Source organism: Pseudonaja textilis, chromosome 2 (genome assembly GCF_049901715.1).
Source record: "Pseudonaja textilis isolate UNSWEBS1 chromosome 2, rPseTex1.2, whole genome shotgun sequence".
Classification (NCBI taxonomy): Eukaryota; Metazoa; Chordata; class Lepidosauria; order Squamata; family Elapidae; genus Pseudonaja; species Pseudonaja textilis.
In genome coordinates this window covers 237,917,618-237,936,447 of record NC_141991.1, presented here as the reverse complement: position 1 = coordinate 237,936,447, position 18,830 = coordinate 237,917,618, and the positions used below count along the sequence as shown (strand labels likewise).

The following is an 18,830-nucleotide window of genomic DNA, read 5'->3' as shown; positions in this document are numbered from 1 at the left end:
TTAAAAAATCTCAGCAACTCACCGTGTTATTTCCATCCTGGTTCTGATCAGGTAAGTTTTTTTCTTCGGGAGAACTGTTATTTTTCTTACCAACATTCCAACTGTTTTCCAAAGTTGGTATTTGATGGTCGGTAGGTTTTTGAACATCACCTGCTGGCTGCATGGGGGGAGATTGATGGATATTATTTGCTTCAGTGCTTGAAGCCCAGTTTCTTCCTAATGGAAAAGGTTGAGGTTGCTGCATCTGCTGTGATGTATTCGGCAAGTTGGCAAATCCAACTATTTGCATGAGACTCAAATAGTTAATCTGCTGCAGCTAGAATATAAGAAATGAATACATTTACTAAAAATGTGTCTTAGCTAAAATCTATTACTGAACATATTTGCAACTATGCAGTTATCATACTGAAACAGGTAAAATCCTAAATATTATCCTTCTTTGATAACCACATTGTTATCACCTGAAGAATGGAAAAATGACCAGTAATTTAAGAATATGAGATAATTTTAAGGACAGTAAAATTAGGAGCCAAATAATACCACGTATGTTACTGCATAGCCACATTAGGCATAGTTTTAGCTAATATTTGAAGTATGGGTAGTGTGTTTGTAGAATTTTCATTGTATTTTATTCTTCCTTAAAAACATTTCCACTATTCAGACTTTGTCACACTTCCAGTTGTACATCTAATACACACACGGGTAAATAGGATTGTTCCAAATATTCTTACTTGCAGCTATACCTCTAATCTCTACGCAGTCAACAGATTGTTTGAAGAATAAAGAAACTCTGGCTTCAAACTCAACTAGCAGCATGGTACTATTCTTGAAGCATTACCAAATTAGTCTGCCATTATCTTGCCAACTTTTGAGGAATAATAATAGAGGAGTAGAGCTGTATTGGTCAATATATTTCTAATGCAGTTGGCTATTTTAAACTTACTGGAAGCATTCTGAACTCAAACAGGCTTTTCTGGACTTGAAAAATTTCTAATAAGATGGGAATGACCATGGAACACTTTTGGTGAGAGTTTAACAGTTCAGTTCAAGCTGAAAATATTTCAAACGGAAAAAATATGAATTTAATATATTCTATGGCAGGGGCCTCCAACCTGTGGCTTGGCCACCAGGACGCCTGAATAGCTGGACAGTGTGCGTGCATGTGTGCACGCACAGCTCCACTTGTGTGGGCACTCATGACCACACTCATGTGAGTGTTGTTGCAGGTGTTTGTGGGCCCACTCACATGAGCAATGGGTGTTTGCACACCCATGTGTGCATGAGCCTGCCCCTCCCTCAAAACGATCCCCTTTCCCCCACTCCAGGCCACAACACAGAAAGGTTGGGGAACTCTGTTCTAAGGCATATGCTTATATTTTTCATAATGTTATATTTTCACCTGAATCAGCTTAAACATTTCATCTTGTAGCATTTGCCCAACAACCTCTGAAGTGTTCGGTGGTTGTGCTGTCATTTCTCTATCAATCACCTCTGTTTTTACACCAGTGTCATTTGAAGGAATGTCTGACACCTCTGTGAAAGAAGGCTGGTCATCTGAAACAGTGATGTCTACACTGCAGAGATAAAAAGGGAAATCAGCTGTGATAGAGAAACCAGGAGTCTAAACTTTTTTTTCTTAAATATCTAGTTCTGTAGAGATGCACAGAGAGTCTGAAATAGCGGGGACAAACCACTCCAAGGAAAATTGTACATTTAGGATATATTGTAATTTGTTAATGGTTGAAGAGTATAAAATAAATAGTTCCTGCTTAGGAAGTGACTACTTAGAGAGGATCGTATGAATATCTGACTATCTGAAAAGCTATTGTGAGCAATCCCTAAATAACAAAAGATATGAAAGTCTGTTTGCTTTGAAAGTCCAACTGTGGAAGCTGCATACTGGTAAACCCAGATATAAAATTACAAGAGGAACATGAGACAATAAAGTTCCATTACATCTAATATCTCCTTCTTGTTTATATTTCTCCTTATTTAGGTTTTTTTCCCCTCCTCTCCAAAGTGATAGTGACATTCTTTTAAGTAGTTATACACATTCCAGTTACTCTTTCATAAATAGTCTCTCCTCTTCAGCCACAATTCCAGGGAGATTACAATAATTAGCAATTACTCTATCAATTTAAAATTCCTCCGTCTGGGATTATTATTATTCAAACATTAAGAATAGGAATTAAGTATCAACACCGCTCCCATGTATTTAAATTACCTCCCAGTCTTCCTGGGACTACCCAGTTCTTCCAAGACAGTTCAGAAATAAATCTAAGGATAAGCAACTGTGAACTAATGACAATGGATTAAATTTCAGAAATAGTGATTTTTAAATTTTTAAACTAATAGTAAAATGCTAGAAATGGGGTTAGGGACAGAATTTCATAAATTTTAGAAAATAATTTAGTAACATTTACCTAGTTGTTTCTGCCCGCTTTTCAGAACAAAATGAAAGGGGGAAATCACTGGGATCTACTTCACCTGTAATACTGGAGATAGAAAGAGAACAATATGTAATATCTTTAACATATGATGAATCTCAATTTGAATGCATGCGAATGAATTTTAACTAAACTATTTTAATTAAAAGTTTCAAATGTATTACTTACTATTCATTCTTTATCACAGCAGTAAGCTTTTTTTAAACTCTGTTTTTAAACAAACATTGTTACCCTGTGCACAACTTTAGACTGTTTACATCTGGTCTCTGTAACCAGTAGTAACTAAATCAACAAAACATCAACATCTAAGTGACACGAATGCTAAGCTGAAATAATAAAAGGTAACTGCTCAAGAAAGAAAAAAAGAAAAGGAAATCAGTACTATTCAGTGAACAAAAGTTAACTTCTAAAGGGAGTTCCTATATACTTTTCTTTCAAAGGACAAATTATTCATTTAAATCATTTACAAAAACTTCATTAGCTATGGAAAAACAACTTAAAGAGGATAAAATTAACAAAGAGCAATGAATCATTTTTTGAATATGTTTGACTATATTGAATATTAATATTATCAATACTATGTTAATATGTAAATATATTGCATTTTAATAGTATATTAAAATTCACAGCTCTCGTCAATAAATGTTACACTGTAGGTACAAAAGGACAGAATCCAAAGATGGAAGAATAATTGTTCTGACCTCTTTATTTTCTAAGCAGCTAAGAGCACTTCAAAGTAAAAAGCAAGATTTCAGTCATCTTTACTTCCTGAATTACTTCTACATTCATGTGGGGTCCAGAAGATTCAGGAAAATAAAGATGTCAATCCGGAAGTACTTCACTGTAAAGCACTCTTGGCTATCAAAATTATATACTATTATTTTTTAGGGAACCCGCAAATATCAGCAGATAATATGTGGGTATAGATCAGGGCTTCCTACTGCTGGATGTAGAACAAAGCTAAGACATAATATAACCTGCTGGTTAAATTCTTATACATACTTATAATAATCAACAATTAAAAATAAAGCGAAGAATGAAACATGGAGACCAATAAATATACAGAGTATTAATTTCTCTCACCCATCCAATTTTGTACATTTTCCCTCAGATGTTTCCATTAAAGGTTCATTCTGTTGACATTCTACTTTTAATTCAGAGAGGTGCTGTGATTTAAGGAGTATTTAAGCATATGTTAACATGTTATCATTTCACTACTTTAAAATGATTAAAATTTACTATTTATTTATTCCATTAATACTTAGATCATCAGCCAATTGTTGGAATTTCTTAAATGATTAACCTGTGACGATGACATACAGCCAAGGTTATTATATTATATAAATTGTAAAATACAATATGGTTATGAGTATCTTCTAAAATGTGTAGTTTGCAGTGTCATTTTACAGATTTAATACCTAACAAAACTGAAAAAAAATAGCTTGAGTACCTTGGATGGGGGGAGGGAAAACTAAGGGCCACTTTCAGTCTGTTACATAAGGGCTAAATTAAAAAAAAATAGAACTTAAGAAAAAATGGAGCAGGGACCAGAAGTAAAATATCTGCAAATGTTAGTTTCTAATCTATTACTATATTTTATTCAATAAAACTCTACAGGCCAGATACTTGGTCTACCATCCTGAGTCCCTCAGAGAACAATTACTAAATGCAGAGAAAGTAATCATATTATCAGCTTAACTAATTGTAATTTACTGAATACGTAAGTTATGTTTTTGATAATTCTAGTCCTAAAAACCAACTACTCAAAAATTGTTTCCTTAGTTTAAAACAGTTTGTGTATCCTACCTAAAAATTAAAATTCAGTGAAAACCAGTAGCTTTTTTCAGAGTAATTTCTGAAGAGCCTCAGAATATAAAGTCATGAAATCAAATAAACATTGTTTGAGAACTAAAACTGAAGCAGAAAACTGTTATCTATTTTAAATTTTGATAAGGAATGAGGAACACGACAGCTCACTATTGTGATGAAAAAATTTTTGGACTAACATTTCAAGCAAAAAACTGTAGGTCTTTTATTCCCAAATCAAATAAATGTTCATAATACTTCATTGTCAATCTATAAACTATCACTCACCATTAATCTGAATTTCTTTTTATTCAGATTTTATGCTTTTTATACTATCACGGAAAGCATAAATAATTAAATATAGGATATATGTTTCTCTTGATTATTATACATGAAATCTAGACCAAGAATTGTATGAATGAATTTGATTTTGAAGTAACAAGTCATGATTCTACGAAAGCCAAATTAAACAATGCTGAAAGCCTCTGGAGTGACATATTCTAGCATAATGGTGGCGCAGTGGTTAGAGCACAGTACTGCAGGTTACTTCTGCTGCCTGCTCGCTGCCTGCAATTTGATAGTTCAAAACTCACCAGGCTCAAGGTTGACTCAGCCTTCCATCCTTCCGAGGTGGGTAAAATGAGGACCGAAATTGTAGGGGGCAAGAGGCTGACTCTGTAAACCGCTTAGAGAGGGCTGTAAAGCACTGTAAATTGGTATATAAGTCTAAGTGCTATTCTTATAATGGTTCTCAACCTTTTCTTCACCATGGACCGCCTTTAAATACCTTTTGTGGCCACAGACCATGGCTATGGACCCCCTAGGACTGAACTCAAGATTTAAATTGTAACATTTCTTTAGGTCTTTGTAGACCCCCGTAACAACACTGTGGTCCCTCCAGGGGTCTGCGGACCACAGATTGAGAACCACTGTTCTAGCATATCTGCCGATAATGTTATATGTGATATATAAAACATAGGTTTTATAAACTGAATTGCAAGAAAATACACTTATTTTGAGAACCACTTACCTCTTTTTTCTTTTCTACTGATTTAATACTGACAGAGATCGTTGGATTTCTTGAAATTGGATCTTCATTAAAGACTTCAAAACAAGCACATTAAAAAAAACAATTTAATAAAGAGAACCCTGTATTTTTTTACCATATCTTTCTCTTTCTTTTTACTAACTATCCTTTTCATTAATTCTCGTGTTTATATGAGAGACAATAAACAGTATTAACAGTATTTGTTTCTAAATGGCTCTTAAATTCTGATGCACTGAACCTCTTTAAAAAAGGCTGAATTTATTTTCCTCACCTAAAGTAGTATTCTTATATCTTTGTAAAATTGTTCAGGTTTCCAGAATGAGAATTTTCCAGAATAGAAATGCAAACTTTCTGATTAATTTCTCTTCAGCATACATCCACTCATCCCTTTATTTGGGATAAACTGTAGCTGGCAGCAGGTACTTAAAGAAACTATGCCTTTTCCTAGATTTATACAGATACCATGAAGACTTTAAAAATGGTGTTTGAGGTAACTCAAATGCTACAGGAGAATCTGTGACTTCTTTCAGAAGATCCTTATCTGCCTCAGATCCAAACATTGCAAAATACATCTATGTCATAAAGTGTCAGAAGACAGTCTGCCTCAAGCTTGTGTATTGGTGGCTATCCAGCAGAAAATTGAAAAGAAAAATCATCCTACATAATTCCACACCCTCATAATATTTTAAGTTACAGGGACCTCAAAAAGTTCATTTTTTTTGTTTGTTGCTTTCAACTGATAAACTGCTGACTCCTCAAGCTGTCCTCTGTTTTGAAGTGATTGGTAGATTCACACAAGTTCCACTCAATTCAGTTTTTGTTTTTGCTTCTGTTTTGTTTTTATTTTTAATCCCCTAATCATCTTTACATTAATGACCTTACATTTTCGTCTGTTAACAAGTATCCTGCTCTGGGAAGCCAGTCATCAGAGTAATTTTAGGCTTTATTACTATCTGCATTTCTTAACCTATTAAAACCTCTCTGCATTCAGCTCTCATCAACACACTATTGGATTCCATTTTCTGATCAGCAAGGGCATCCTAATATTTATTTTTCCTTTACTTTACAAACACATATTTTAATTCCCTTGGGAATTCTTCAAACATAGAATGACCATTACTGTTTAGTGATGCATCTGTTTTGCTTCTAAATTAGAATCTGGCAATAAGGGAAATCTTAAAACACCATTCTTAATGATCCTTGGTGCTGTCTGAGCTTGGCTGTTTACTTCCACGTGATTGTTGCCTAGTTTGGGTTATGAAACATCTGCAAGAAAAAAACCAAGCTCAGAGAGCACCAAGGACACCTCATTTCAATCCCAAGCTACAAATATTCTCCTTTATCCAAAACACCTTTCTATTTTGTGAATAATATGGGCCTCAAAGTGAAGTAAAAGAACTTTTCTCAAAGTGGGATGTGAGGGCAGAGAGAAATTCCTGTTATATGTTATAACTTCTCTGTTTGTGGAAGGTTATCTCTACTTCGTCCTACCTCTTCCTTGCCTTTATGGATCTAGGGTCTGGGTCAGATTCCTTTGCTTCATTTTAACTACATTTAAATTATATCTATAACTTTTCTTTAGTACCCTATTATGATTTATGTTGATTGCTTATTTAGTTTCCTATGACTATCACTGACTGTTGTATCTTATGATTTATGATAACTGTATTTTATGATTATGATCATGATTTATCACTTGTTGGCTGTATGTAAAGTGAAAACGTATGCACTGGGGACAAATTCCTTGTGTGTCCAATCACAGACAATAAAGAATTCTAACTAAATATGAGAGAACAAATGGGGGGGGGGGAGGAATCCTGTAGGGTTTCATAGTGTTCCAGTAATACTAGAGGGAGTAAATATTACACTTCCCAAGCAAAAATCTCTTTTATTTCACATAAATGACTTCATATGGAGGAAAAAAAACATTTTTCTTTTAACCAACCTTCAGTTTCAGATGGTCCAACTATTTCATTTCGTAGAAACTCTGCCACTTTTTCTGCCAGACTGATATCAACAGCTGTACTTCCAGTGTCTATATCAGGTACTATAGAACGACTCCTATAACTTACTTTCTTCCTAATTTGCTTTTCAGGTAATGTTCTGCACCTTTAAGAGTTACATTAAAAATATATATATAAGATTTTTGATAGTAACTTTCAGTCCTTTTATACAGCACATTTTTTACTCCCTTTATAGCCTATGCCCTTACATCAAACTGAATGCTGAATTCTTACCTTGGAATATTTTTAAATGGTTCACCATATACATGTCCATTTTGGATTTCAGCTGGAGCTCCTTCCGATGAAGAACTATTTGTATCTTCAGCATCATCTTTCTCCAATTTGGGTATGATAGTGGAAGTTTTTTCACATGGTTTCTGTGGTTTCTAAAACAACAACCCCATGTATAATTTTTAATTTAAAAAAATGATGTGTATTCATAGTTTTCCTTTACACTCCTGTTGTGCATCTTTTCAATAGTTGTTATTGCACCACAAGAAACCTATCTGCCTAAGAAAATCCTCATCTGTAGAGGCTATATATTTTCAGATTTGGATCAGAATGTAAATCTAGTTGAAGAATATGCCAACCTATAAATAGCCTTTAGTACAAATTACAATGTTATAATATAAGTGTTCTGAAAAATTATATATCAAATTTTAAATTTTCCCTTCACAAAAATTGTCCCTTATTAGTTATCCAAAGGCTCCATTTGGTTTTAATTATGTTTCTGCTAAAAAAGTTATAGGCCAAGATTTCATGAGATAAATACCATTCCTTAGTATTTTTCACATAAGTTTCTGCTACCTTCTAAATGTACCACATTACAAGGAATGTCCATGGCTATGGAATGTTTGATGCTGCTTAGTGACTGCTCTATAGGGTGGTTCATTACTTAACATTCTAAAATCATGCCCTCCCTGACAGTGTGCTAATTAATCAGCAAGAAAACACAAAATGATTGCTACAAATATTTTGAATTAGTACGTATCTCTGGTAAAGCAAAACTTTCATATAATGTTTTATACCACGTTTGATTTTTAATATAATTCCATGACAGTAAAATAAGAATGTTCAAAATATTTTTGGTTGCTTACCAAACCGTAATTTTGGTCTTGAAATTTGTTGCCAAAATGTCGCTCTAAAATCCACAATGATGAAAGAATGGCAGATGAAGATATTTTCACATGCATCATTGATTGGCATTCCTGAAACGTCCCTGTTGTAATGGGATCTTGAACCATTCTTTTACTGGACCATCTGATCATCCATTCCAGTAGACGAGATATATTGTTAAATTTAAGATGTATTTCTGGGACTGGTTCGTCTTGTTGTGTGACATCATTCACTTGTCCAGTTTTGCAGATGTATTTTTGAAAGAGAGGTGTTTTAGGGGTAGACCAACATTGAGCTAACGCTGGTGTGAATGTTAAGGTCTTACTGGAATCATGTGAGTCACTGACTGATTGCTGGCTTTGGCCAAATAAACCCCTTCTTTCAGTAAGTCTCATGACTGAATCACAGTCTGAAAGCTCTAAGGGTTGCTCATCAGCTAAAGTGTCTTTTTCACAATCTTTTTTCTTTTTACCCCATACAGGAGCTAGTTTAGAATCATTAAATCCAAAACCAAGGGTGTAGCAAGAACCAGCTCTAAATACATTTTGGACTTCAGCTCTGACCTGTCGACGTATCAGTGTTGTGTGCACATCAAAAAGAAGAGAATGGAGCTCATGTTCTCTAAGGAGGGCTGAAAAGCATGTCAGAAAAGGAACAGCAGATTCGCTGTGATTGAGTGGATCTCTTTCAAGCACATAAGTTAGGAAGAGGTCTAAAAACTTAATATATTCATCATCATCACGTTCAAATTCCCATTCGCCGACTAAAGGCATATGGAGTTGATTGGTAAGGTCTTTATGGGTCCCTTTTTTAAGATCTCCTTCCCCACTGCAGTCCTTTAACTTTTCAGTCCACTCTTTATGGTTGGAAACATCTATACACGAGGGTATAGCCCTACAAAACAGATTAAAAATAACATATAAAAAGCATTTTTCCCCCTCTACAGCAACTTCTATATATCCATAAAGGCAAGAAAGGTGCTTTAAATCCAGGAAAGAAACTAGTATTACAAAGTAGCTAAGAGTAAAATAAGCCTTCATGGCATAATGTCAATCATATACTACATTTTATGAAACATATTAACGTACTGAAAAAATGTGTTAAAGATTCTTTTTATCACAATCTCATCCTTACTGTGTTCTTCTGCGTTAAGGATTTTCTTGGGTGAATTGTGTCAGTCCAACACTGCTTTGCTCACACCTTACTATATGATCCCCAGCATAAGAGCAGTAGAACAAGGACATGAGGCTTTTAGGTTGCAATCCTATGCAGACTGACATAAAGTAAGCCACATGGAACTTCATGAAAAGCCGATGTGCACAATTTCACACAGTTTAGATAAGATATTATACAAAACAATATTTTCTCTGATTCAAGACAAAACTTTATGAACACTTACTTGGGATCTTCTTGCCTCAGCTTTCTTGCTGCTTTTGTCACCCCAAACTCAGAAAGTGAGTCTGCTGATTCAGCATTGTTGCACCCCTGAAAGTTTCTGAAATCTGAAATTGTGCTTCTGCTTAGAGTAGTCCCCAAAGAAAACTGATCATAGCAGGTACTTCTGGAGTCTTGTATCTCTTCTTCCGGTGGCTCCCAGATATTTGTTTGAATGGGCCCTATGTTCCTTATCACACGTTTCAGGGTTTTCACATTCACTTTGTAAGTAGCCTGTAGTACAACCGACATAATTTCTTCACTACTGGGGCCTAACCATAAAGACAGAAAATATGGTATTATTTCTAAAGTGGATCACATGAACTAATCATTTTAACTGAGGTTTCAGATAATTTACATTGTATATGCCGTGGGTCGATCATACTATTCTGGGTCTATTCAGTATATAACATTTCCTTTGACCAATAATCTAGAGTCATTTATATTAGTTTTCCTTTGAAAAGAACTCTAGATATTATTGTTCACATTACTTAAACTGTAATTCACATTTTATATTCATAATTTATATTTTCATTTTTCAAGGAATGTTCTTTTAAAGAAAAAATACAGCTTTGCTTTCATTATGTTTGTCTTTGTCATACACTGTACCTTTAACTGTGCAGTGCCTAAGTCGTTGGTGTAGATCATTATATTTATCCCTTAATGAGACCCTCACATCTTCAGAGCTAGGAAATGCTTTTACCAAAATTTCAGCCACCTGTACAAAACAAACCAGCATGAAAATAATTTCAATTGCTTCCAGATATTGGATAAAGTTTCCAAAAATCAGTTGCATACTGGTAAAAATAAACATTCAAAGGTTCACAGATAGTTCACAACTTACAAACACACTGGGACACAAATCACTGTTGTTGTTGAAGCAGTCGTTAAGCAACATGTCCATGTAACTACTTCATTCAACAACCATAATCCTGGCTGCAACCTCCAGTATTGATAAGCAAAAGAGCTGCCTGCTGAAGGATTTCAGTTCCATGTGGCAAGCAGCCCTGTTGCTCTCAAACATTTCTGCGAAGGTTTCCATGCATCCCAAAAGAGATGAAATCCTGAAAATTTCAGCAGCTTTCCTGTAGTTCCACAAAGGATTGCAGCTCCCCTCCATCCCCGCTACTTGCAATTTTTCTTGAAGGCTTCCCCATTGACTTACTGGGGAAGCTGGCAGAGAAAATTGCAAATGGGGATCCCATAGCTGCGGGTCACTTGGAAATTGATTGTAAATGTGAGCCTGTAGCCAAGCATCTGAAATGTGGTCAGGTGATGGGGGAGAGGTGTGTGTGTGTTGGCACAAAGTTTTACAATGGTCAGAAGTGTTTTACGAGCCATAAAGTATTCCTTCCAAGGTTGTTTTAACTTCCAATGGTTGTTAAATAGATTAGGATTACCTGTATATATAAAAAGCTAAATTCCTCAATCCTGCATACCTTTTTAATTGGTGGTAATTCTCCAATAAGGCTCAGAATGATATCCTGCACAAGTTCTTCAATGTTCATGAATCTAGCAAAAGGAAGCATTCGGCATGCCCACTCCAAAGCACTGACAGAGGACTCAACTATGCAAGCATCAAATTCGACCCTCTTGAATTCCTAAAGAAAGAACATCTTGTAATTGGCCTAAAAACTTAGGTACATGATTACTATCATCTCAAACTACATGAGAGCTAAACCCATTTTGTTAAACCCTGGTCTACAACAAAAATGTATGTAATATTAAGACATTTGAATAAAGCTAATAATTTAATATTTGAATAAAGCTAATAATTTAATATTTGAATAAAGCTAATAATTTAATATTTGAATAAAGCTAATAATTGGTATTTGAATAAAGCTAAAGAGAATATTGACCACAGCTTACTCTCTTGTACTTCCTTTTAAGAATAATTCAGGTAGGTTGGATTTAAGCCTACAGATCTGCCACTGTGGTACATTGTATAAATTTTGACTATTATTATTAAAAATATTTCTGGGCAACTTTTAAGATAAAACCCTTTTCAGGGCTGCTTACAAAAATGGGATATAATATTAATAAAGCTGATATGAAAATAAACATATATTTATGATTATTTGTAGATGAAATCCCAATTACATTAGTCAGATATTTTAAGAGATAAACTTAAAAAGGTAAACTCTGTGGAATCTGAGGTAAGATGGTCCTTCAAATAATTGGGGGATTATTACAAACTGACTTATTTAAACTGACTTATCTTAGATTTTGTAATTAGAAAGAAGAAAAAAGGTGAAAAGATAATGTCCTATATATACCGTAGTTATTTGTTGAGGTGGGTAGCTATAGAAATCAAATGATAGACGAGAGAGAAAGAGAGAGAGAGAGAGAGAGAGAGAGAGAGAGAGAAGAGAGAAAAAGAGAGAGAAGAGAGAGGGGGAGGGGGGGGAGAGAGGGGGGAGAGAGAGGGAGAGAGAGAGAGAGAGAAGTATGTCTTATTTTAATTACATTCCGATTTTCCAAATTCTCCCTTGCTTTTTGATACCGTCTGCAACTATCAGACAATCTTTCACGAACATGAAGCATCCAGCACAATACACATAATTCTCGAAAGCATCCTGCAAGAGAGACATGCAAAAAATTCAAAATGGAACAGGGAGTACATCATAAAATAAGTAACATTTCTGTATTTTCTGCAGGCAATGAGTATATTATTTTAATGGCTATATTGTTTACTATCATCAACTTCTTCACTTTCCTTCTATCAATTAACCTTAACTATGATGTGTTGTCTCATTTTATAGCAACAATTTACCCAACATATTAACAAGAAGTCACATGAACATTTTAAAAATGCCCTTTCTTGTGTTAGCAGATCAATAAGATATACTGAAAAGGAATGGAATGTCAGAAAAATCAGCAACTAGATTACTTTCATCCTACAACCCAATTTAGTCCTCAGCTTATTAGAATGGAAATCTTTTCTTCTTTTAACACACACTCTCTACTTGAATGGACCAGGAAAGTGATTCGTTGCTTGATAGCAGAGGAATATGCAAGAGGCCAGATGGGAATCTCCCACAGGCTCTGACTGTACTATTAAACCTAGATTAGATGACGCTGTCCTCATAGTACCTAAACATTTTTAAGTGCTGTTACAGGGAGACAGGCATTTTTTTTTGCTTTGCATTTTATTCTTCTTTAAATGCATATTGGAATTTTTGCAGATACACACCTACAGTTTTACATGAAACAGCATCAAAGTTATGGTCTCCAAAAGAAGAAGGCCGTAAGAACACAGTATGATAATTGGAATACTTCAGCAAATTTTCTGGAAGATCGCTTAAAGGAGGAAGAGCACCTTTTTTGTGAATCTGCAATGAGAAAGAGGGACAAAACAACAGAGGAAAAAGGAAGACACAATATAAATTACAACATGGCATTGGAATGTTTTAGATAAAACCATCTGTAATGACCTTATTATTTATTCCTTCCTACTAGGTCAGCAAACTAAGCAGAGCATCTTTGAAATATGGTCAGTGAATATGAACAACCTGGTTTACTGGGCCACAAGTTCCTGGCTCTGATTCTTTTCACTACTCAGGATTAATTCAGCTTGCTGCATTTTTTTTTTTTTACAAGGGCAGTTTGTAAGCAATTTGCATGTGTAAAGGGGATGCGGGAGGGCATTTCATATGTTTAGAATTGGAATTAGAATTAGAATTCTTTCTTGGCCAAGTGTGATTGGACAGACAAGGAATTTGTCTTGGGGCAAATGCTCTCAGTGTACATAAAAGAAGATACATTCGTCAAGAGTCAAGAATCATAAGGTACAACACTTAATGATAGTCATAGGGTACAATAAGCAATCAAATCATACTAGGAAACAGTCAATATAAATCATAAGGATACAAATGACAAAGTTATAGTCATACAGTCATAAGTGGGAGGGGATGGGTGATAAGGAGTGATGAGAAGATTAATAGTAATAGTAGTGCAGACTTTGTAAATAGTTGGACAGTGTTGAGGGAATTATTTGTTTAGCAGAGTGATGGCGTTCGGGGAAAAAACTGTTCTTGTGTCTAGTTGTTCTGGTGTGCAGTGCTCTATAGAGTCGTTTTGAGGGAAGGAGTTGAAACAGTCTATGTCCGGGATGTGAGAGGTCTGTAAATATTTTCACAGCCCTCTTTTTGACTCATGCAGTATACAGGTCCTCGATTGAAGGCTGGTTGGTAGGAATTGTTTTTTCTCCAGTACTAATTATCCTCTGAAGTCTGTGTCTGTCCTGTTGGGTCGCAGAACCAAACCAGACAGTTACAGAGGTGCAGCTGACAGACTCAATAATTCCTCTGTAGAACTGTATCAGCAGCTCATTGGGCAGTTTGAGCTTTCTGAGTTGGTGTAGAAAGAACATTCTTTGTTGTGCTTTTTTGATGACTTTTTTTAGTGAATGCAGCTTATGTATATGTGTGTGTGTATGTGGTAGCTATTCATTTTGGCAATAAGAATAGCAAAGCATAGTTGTTTCTTCATCATCTTATGTATCTGCTAATAGCTAACCAGTGGCCTTTTTGTGGTGACCCATTCCTTATATGGGAGGGACAGCATTAACTACCATTTATTGGGACACTGTGAATGTTCTAGACCAGCGGTTGTCAACCGGTGGGCCGCAGCCCACTGGTGGTGGTCTGTGAGAAAATTTTGGTGGTCCACAGAGAAATGCCACACACCCCAAAGCAATTAATCCAGGCTGTGGGGGAACACAAGTCTGCGCCTCCCACATTGCTGGTGGGAACACAAGGTTTGCGTCACTTGCATTAGGAACAACACGAGGCAGTGAGTGGAGTGGGGAAAGGGAGGACTGGGGAACTTGCCTGGCCACCGGGTTGCTTTTTCTGCTTCTTTCTTCTTCTGCTTTTGGCTTCACACAAGGAAAGCAGCAGAAGTCTTTTTTTTCTCTACCTCAAACTCTGCCAGAAATGAGTCTTTGGGACCCTCCAAGGCATCCTGCTCCAAGAGGCTGCGCTGGCAAAGAGTCATTTCTGACGGAGTTTGTGGGGAAGAGAAAGAAAGACTTCTGCTGCTTTCCTTGCATGAAGCCTGAGAACGGAGCTCAAAAGCAGGCTAGGGATGTGGCTTCCTTGGAGAGGGTGAGGGTGTGTGTGAGAGAGAGAAAGAGAAAGAAAATCACCAGCCCTCGAGGTTAGATCGGATCTCTCTCACTCCTTCTCCCTCCCACCAATGTCAGCAAGCCACATCAGTCAAAATTCACGTTAGTGGTCCGCGGGATTTAAAATAATGAGTTTGGTGGTCCCTGAGGTCCAAAAGGTTGGTGACCCCTGTTCTACACAATATCAATGTATACATCTCTTAGATTCTGTAATTCCTAATGAACTAGACAGGTTTCTCAAGATTGTTATCTGGCCAGGTGTTGTCACTCCCGGTTTGTGAAGACCATTTGGAAAGGGATATACAGTTGGGCATTGGCCTTTCTCAAGAGAGGAAGGTGGTTCTGCTAGCTTTGAAGGAGGGAGTGGTACATCTTCCTTAAGAGGTCATCGGCAGATCCAATCTTCCTGGGCAATCCAATCTACAACCTCTCCTTTTGGGAAAGTTGTAAAGAAGGTGATCGGGCTGCAGCTACGTTTCTGAATTAAGAGAGGTGAACAGCTTGGAATTTACTTCTAAGAAATACAGATAACCAAAAAGACTTCTCTAAACTCCAATTATTTTCCACTGTTGGAACAGTCAAGCCATTTCAAGCTTTGTTTCACCAGAGCATGGTCAACTTGGAAATGTCCCAGTGATTATATTTGCAAACAAATTAGGACATACATTTTTAAGATAGTCTATATAATAAAAAGCAAATAAACCTCACATGAATCATGGCATTTGCCTTCCAGAGATTATTTAAAAGATTCTATCTGAAAGTAACCTACAGGATAGCAAAATTCTAGGTTTAAGGTAGAGAACAAAAAAATAAAACCCAGAGCTATCATAGAAGTACGAAATATATCAAGTCCAAAAAGGTGGTCTTCCGTATATTATCATCACTTTATATACTATTAAAATAATATGTACCTTTTGCATGACTCTTCGTACATGTTTCAGCCGCGCAATATACCATTGAGCAGCAGCAAAAGAACAATGAGCAGCTCGGAAAAGAAGAAGAATCCGCTGAACAATTCCAGATATTTTCTGTCTGCAGTCTCTCTCTACTCTTAATGGTACATCAGCATATTCTTCCTAGATTATTATAAAATTTAAAAGTTTTACAATATGAACATTCCCAAGGAAAGTGTAAGCCCAATACAAACTACCCATCCTAATTCCCTAATTCCTTTGATCTACTAAAGTGTGAAAAGAAAAGCACTATAGTTTCATAGTATTTACCAATGTGTTTTATGATCAAATAAATATAAGTAAATATATACACAGTTCTATATGCTCTATAGTGAAAGTTTAGTTCACAGGGGTTAATGTACTGCAATAGAAAGAACTACGCTAAGCCAAGGAACCAAGTTCTTTGAATAAAAAAATACAGATACAATATTTGATATAAGAACAGAGGTATTCTTTCTTCCACAGAAGGGAACATTTATCTACCTTTATATAGGAACTATATTGAATTCCTTTACAGTGGATTACATAGTGTTCCCTTGCACACTTAGGAAACTGCAACAAACGCACAAAAATATAAGTAGTATTGATTCTTTACAAGAGCACCTGATAAATTAATAAATATATGCATACAGTGTATAAAGCTAGTACTTCTTTGAAAGAAAAAACTAGTCTGAAACGTAACAGAAAAAAATTAGCAAGACAAAAAAAATAAAAAATGTTCATGCAACCCTGAGATGCATTCTTCACTCACAAATGTTGGCTGAGGACAATATAAAGGTGGTGCTGGGAGATATAAGCCATTAGGAACTAAGCCGCAGAATTTTCTACTTTGATCCTTGGCAAAGTCCATCAAAACCTGAAAGGTTTCTGACAGAATGTCTGCTTCTGCCATAACAGCTGCTTTTAATATTTGTTCTACTGAATTAAAAAGGGAACTTGCATCTTCTTCTTCAATAGGATCTAAAACAAGCAAAAAGGCAATAATAATAAATAAGACAATATATGGTAAAATGTAGATATATATTTTAGTTCAAAATGATAGTGACACTGAGTTACTAATATAATTTATAATATAATTTCCTGAGACTTTTGCATTTGCATTTTGCAAATGAATGTATTTCATTTCATTCAGGCTGTATTCTGTATGTTATACTACATATGACAGTTTTAACTTTCAAAGTGCTGCCTCACTTAATTAACACGTCTAAGGATCTTTGCTAATGCCAGGAGAATTTTATTCAGAATTTTGATACGTCTATCAGTTGCTGCATTTGATCCAGAATAAAAAATTGTGGAGCCTTTGTGTTGCCTCAGGCTTAAATTTTTTTAACAATAACAAGATCACGAGAATAAAAATATTTCATATTTCTTTCATAACAATGGCTTATTATGTTAGTTATAACAGTCAGTATATTTCCAGATAAACACTACAGGGTTGTAACACAAATATAACCACAATATTAGTGAATTAAATATCAAAAAAGTCTCCACAATCATTCATATAGACCAGGGGTGTCAACTCAAGGCCTGGGGGCTGGATCCGGCCCTCAGGGTGCTTAGATCTGTCCTGCAGGACCACTCTGGAAACAGCAAATGATTAGCCTGTGGTGCCTCTGCCAACAAAAATGGAACTCGGGAGGGCTGTGTGCAGCCCTCCTGAACTCCGTTTTCACTGGCAGAGGGCTGCAGGAGGCTGTCCTAGCCGAAAATGAAGTTTGGAAGCCCGTTTTCACTGGTAGAGTGCTCAAGCCACCATAGGCTACCCTGACATGAATGACGTCACACTGACAACACTCATCTCAATGCCCCAAGGTTAAACACAACCCTGATGTGGCCCTCAATGAAAGGCTTCAGTGAAAAAATGACCAGCAAAGTTGATATTATTTAATGACACCTTATCCCTGAAAATGAATGGCTATAAAAAGAGAGCTATTAAAGTAATATGTGTAGGTTTCTGAAAATCTTTAGAAAATGACCAAAAAGACACAACACGGATATATCAGATATTTGAAGAAATATTTTATCTCTATAAATCTAGTTCAGAAATGTATAAATTGATTAAAATTTTATATAATCATATTTCATCATTTGGAAGAGTTGATAGTTGTCTGCTTGTAAATGTCTATTAAATAAATATGTATATTAGGAAAGGCATAAAGAATACCTAAGGATATTTCCACTTGTTTCCTGATGTGGAAATAACATCATTTACACGAAAGTGATTAGAAATACAATAAAAGAACAAATTTATATTAAAAGATTGTTCACCTGTGAGTTGCTTATATCTCTGGTTTCCCTGATTTGTTGTTTCATTGTTGACAGGCTGACCCAAGAAAGATTGTAGCTTTTCTTGAAAAATGTTTGTTGGAGTCAAATGTAATGGCAGGAATAATTCCACCTTCCCTGACCTGAAATTGTATTAAGAATAACAGGGTAGCTTCAAATAATTCTCAAAATGGCCTCTGCTTAGTCACACATGGAATTTACTCAAGGGTAGTCACAAAAGAAAAATATTGATTAAAGAAAATGATATTTGTCCCATTCAGTATAATATGAAACTCTAAAAGAGCTAATATTGCAAAAGAAACCTATTGGAGGGGGTGTCCTTTGAAATCTTAGAGATGTTTCTTATTGACCTGTAAAATTATTGCAATTATCATTTCATACATTGTAACTAGAAAGAGTGAATGCCCAATTGCCATGGATTACAAATGCAATATCTGTTGGATGGAGGAAAGAGATTGTTAGGAATATAAGTCACCTAACAGGTATTTGGGTTAGAAATATATAAACCAGGATAGACATTTTAATACTTTCTCTTTAAGGGAATGCAAGAGCATGCAATTGGGTGTGGTTTCTCAAACAGCTGTAAGATGGAGCCAGAAACCTGGTTTG

The 18,830-nt window shown here is 35.6% G+C and overlaps 1 protein-coding gene across 1 annotated transcript in view; it reads right to left on the bottom strand.

Moving 5' to 3' along the window:
• CPLANE1 (ciliogenesis and planar polarity effector complex subunit 1) overlaps positions 1-18,830 on the bottom strand; it is a 58,939-nt gene that overhangs the window by 19,864 nt on the left and 20,245 nt on the right. The window contains exons 19-34 of the mRNA XM_087927374.1: positions 18,204-18,343; positions 16,687-16,895; positions 15,894-16,058; positions 13,048-13,186; positions 12,321-12,430; positions 11,294-11,455; positions 10,464-10,572; positions 9,820-10,126; positions 8,402-9,314; positions 7,539-7,690; positions 7,247-7,410; positions 5,284-5,357; positions 3,531-3,613; positions 2,424-2,495; positions 1,400-1,574; positions 23-316 (exon numbers count right to left, since the gene is read on the bottom strand). Coding sequence (XP_087783500.1) covers positions 23-316; positions 1,400-1,574; positions 2,424-2,495; positions 3,531-3,613; positions 5,284-5,357; positions 7,247-7,410; positions 7,539-7,690; positions 8,402-9,314; positions 9,820-10,126; positions 10,464-10,572; positions 11,294-11,455; positions 12,321-12,430; positions 13,048-13,186; positions 15,894-16,058; positions 16,687-16,895; positions 18,204-18,343 — 3,268 coding nt within the window. The remainder of the gene's footprint in view (positions 1-22; positions 317-1,399; positions 1,575-2,423; positions 2,496-3,530; positions 3,614-5,283; positions 5,358-7,246; positions 7,411-7,538; positions 7,691-8,401; positions 9,315-9,819; positions 10,127-10,463; positions 10,573-11,293; positions 11,456-12,320; positions 12,431-13,047; positions 13,187-15,893; positions 16,059-16,686; positions 16,896-18,203; positions 18,344-18,830) is intronic.